This window comes from Platalea leucorodia (genome assembly GCF_965183815.1).
Source record: "Platalea leucorodia genome assembly, chromosome: 16".
Taxonomy (NCBI): domain Eukaryota; kingdom Metazoa; phylum Chordata; class Aves; order Pelecaniformes; family Threskiornithidae; genus Platalea; species Platalea leucorodia.
The window spans coordinates 6,095,052-6,098,161 of record NC_138838.1 but is presented as its reverse complement, the minus strand read 5'-3'; the positions used below and the strand labels follow the sequence as shown (position 1 = coordinate 6,098,161).

The 3,110-nt window shown below is 59.5% G+C and overlaps 1 protein-coding gene across 1 annotated transcript; it reads left to right on the top strand.

Annotated features, from left to right (window-relative positions):
* Positions 1–2,108: 2,108 nt before the first annotated feature.
* LOC309597941 (C-C motif chemokine 26-like) lies at positions 2,109–2,870 on the top strand (the record flags this gene model as incomplete). The annotated part of the gene is given in 4 exon segments (XM_082327948.1): positions 2,109–2,148; positions 2,151–2,177; positions 2,496–2,604; positions 2,780–2,870. Coding segments are annotated over 4 exon segments (267 nt in total).
* Positions 2,871–3,110: the final 240 nt, after the last annotated feature.

The window sequence follows — 3,110 nt, the reverse complement described above, 5'->3', positions numbered from 1 at the left end:
CCTTTATCAATATCTCTGGGCGGTTCTTTCCCCGGGGAGAGTCCAAAGCTGTCATGGAAAGCCTGGCCAGGGGGTATATCATGCTGAGGTGCAGGCAGGAGAGGCAGGTGGCTCTCAGTGGCCCCAAGTCAGCAAGGGCTGCTGGCTGCTCGCTGCTGGCACTGACCAAGCTACGGGTTGGACATGAAGGTCTTCTACTTGGCCCTGCTCACCCTACTGCTGGCGGCTCTCTGGACTGGAAGCCAGGGCGTCTCCTGTGAGTATCGACACAGAGGCTTTCCCTATGGCTGCCCCGGCACCATCCCCAGCTCCTCCACTGAAGGGGTTTTGGGGGGACAGGGAGGGGGACAGGATCTTCAACTCCTGTTTCTGCCATGGGTTTGGGGGGCTGAGGGGCATCTCCAGCTGCCTGAGCACAGGGCTGTCCTGGTCTTATTCAAAATGAGCAAATAGACTTGGGGGTGGCTTCAGCCCCGGCACTCTGGCTGGGGAGCTCAGTAATAACCCCCTGCAGGCAGGGAAATGGGGGGCTCCTACCCTGGGGCAAAGCAGCGCTGCCAGGGATGTGCGAGGGGACCCCTTGTAGTGGGGGGGGAGCAGGAGAGTCCCCGGGGAGCACCCACACCCCTCAGGGCAGGCATGGGAGAGCACCAACCCCTCTTGCTTCCTCTCAGTCCGCAGCCCCTACGGTGCATGCTGCTACAAGAAGATGTTCATCCAGCAGACAATTCCTGTCTCCCTCATCAGGAGCTACCAGGAGACGCCTTCTCACTGCTCCCACAAGGCCGTGCGGTGAGTACCCCCAGCCCTCACCAAGCCTTCCTCCCTGGCACCCCGCTCCTCAGCCTCGCTCATCCACCTCCTCTACCTGCCTTCAGGGATCCCCCAAAACAAGCCACCCCCAAAGGGTGCCGTGGGTGGAGGTGCCCTACCCTGGCTCTTCACATGCACCTCCCTCCTCACTGTTTTATCCCAAATAGCCCCAGAATCCCCCGTTTCAGCTACCAGCCAGAAAAACGGGAAGGAAACCAAAGTTTCAGAGACTTCTCTGAAAGTCAGCACTTTCCGGAGATGTGGGGGGTGGGATGCTGCAGGCATCCCCAGGCTGGCAGGGGAGCAGCAGGGCACAGCCGGATCCTGCACCTCCTCAAGCTAACACAGCCCCTCTCTCCCCCGCAGTGTTGAGATGCTGAAGGGGAGGAAGTTCTGCGTGGACCCAAAGGAGCAGTGGTTCCAGCAGTACCGGTTGCAGAAGGAGTCAGCCAGCGCCTCCATGTGAAGCTGCCTTCCATATAAGCTCTATTTATTTGCATCCCACTATTATCTGTACATTCTCAACTGATTAACTTATGGAGCTGGCTCCATCCCCTCCCCTGCCGTCGCCCCCTCCACACTACTGTACATCCCTCAACAGGTTTAATAAAACATCTTGTGTTGACCTGCAGCTCGAGTGAGACAATGTAAATCCTGTGGGAGAAAACAGGGGTCACATCAGGGCTCAGATAAGTTGGGATTTGACTCCTGGCAGTGGTTTTCTGCCAGCAATAGCGGCAGTGGCTGGGGGTGTCCACGCCATGGCACCTGAGCTGGGCTGAGCTCTCCGTCGGCAGCGCAGTGCTGCAGCCCCCCTGACACAGTGACACTGCTGGGGCTGTTGCAAAGCAAATCCCTGCCTGGAGCTTGCTGGTGTTGCTTCACAGCTGCCTGCTTGGGATTGCCGTCAGGGCTCCAGCCATGGAGCTTCGTGCCCCAGCCTGGCTCATGGCCAGTGAGGTCCTTGCAGCAGCAGCAGGGTCGGTGTCGTGGGCGTTTGGGCTCCAGCCAGTCCCCGCCAGGCACCCAAATGGAATCTGAAAGTAACAGTGCAGTGGCCGGTGCTTCCCCTGTGGTGGCTTCCTTGTCTTCTCCAGCTCAGCAAAACTGGGTGATCCTAACTTAGCTTCCCTGGTATGATGCACTCATTTCTTCTTTCCTTGAAACCCTCTGCCTGCCCAGCAGCCGGGGGATAAGAGGGCATTGCCACAGGGGCCGAGCATCGTGCAGAGGAGAGCCCTGCAGCCCCCCCAGCTCCAACCCCGCTTGCGGATTCCCTCAGCCCCCACAGCACCATGAAGGTCCCCGCAGGTGCCCTGGTTGCTCTCCTCACGGCCACAGCTCCCCGTCTGAGGCCCATCTCCGTGAGTCCAGCGTCGCTGCGACCTCCCCAAGGCTGGCTGTGCCATCGCTCCACGGGAGCTGCCAGGGCAGCCGGAGAGCCCCATCCCCATCAGCAGGGACCCTCGCGGCTGTGGGGAGGGCTGGGAGCAGGAGACCACTGCCAATGCTGGGACTCAGGCTTGGGGCCAGGGCTCTCCTGGGGGCCACCGCCAGGGAATATGACACAAGGGGAGGGACGGGAGATGGCAAATCCCTGGGGAACCCCAAGCACCGGTGGGGTCAGAGCCTGTGCTGTAGCCTGGGGTCAAACCAAGGCCCTCTGTCTGTTTGCCTCACAGATGGCATCCCCACCACCTGCTGCTTCAGCTACCAGCAACGCCCCAGCCCTTGGGGCCTCATCAACTCCAGCTGTATCACCAGCAGCAGCTGCACGCAGCCAGGGGTGATGTGAGTACCCACCGCTGCGGGGGGCTCAGGGTGCGATGGCCAGGGCAGTGCCCCAAGGGTGGCCAGGAGGGGGACGGGGACATGGCTGGGGACACCCGGGGTGCAGCCGGCAGGACCTGACGCAGGCACCCCGCTGCCCCAGCCAAGCGCTCCAACACTGGTTTTCTCTGGGCAGCCTGGTCACCAAGAAGAAGGAGCTGTGTGTGGACCCCTGGGCACCCTGGGTGCAGGCGCATCTGAAGCACTTCCAGACCCCGAAGAACTGACCCTTCCCCGCTGCCGCCCGCGATGCCCCCGGCGCTATGCCTGGTGCGCTTGGCTTTCAGCCCCAGGCACACAAGAGAGTACTTGAACTGCAGCCTTCTTCAACGGGAAAAATTATTCTATCATCTGACTTATTTAAGTTAAACTAAATACTTTTTGCTAAGAAAAGGGAAAATGCAAAACTAATTTAAACTATATCAAGATTATAATTTAAACCAAAATAATTGAAACTGTATCACTAT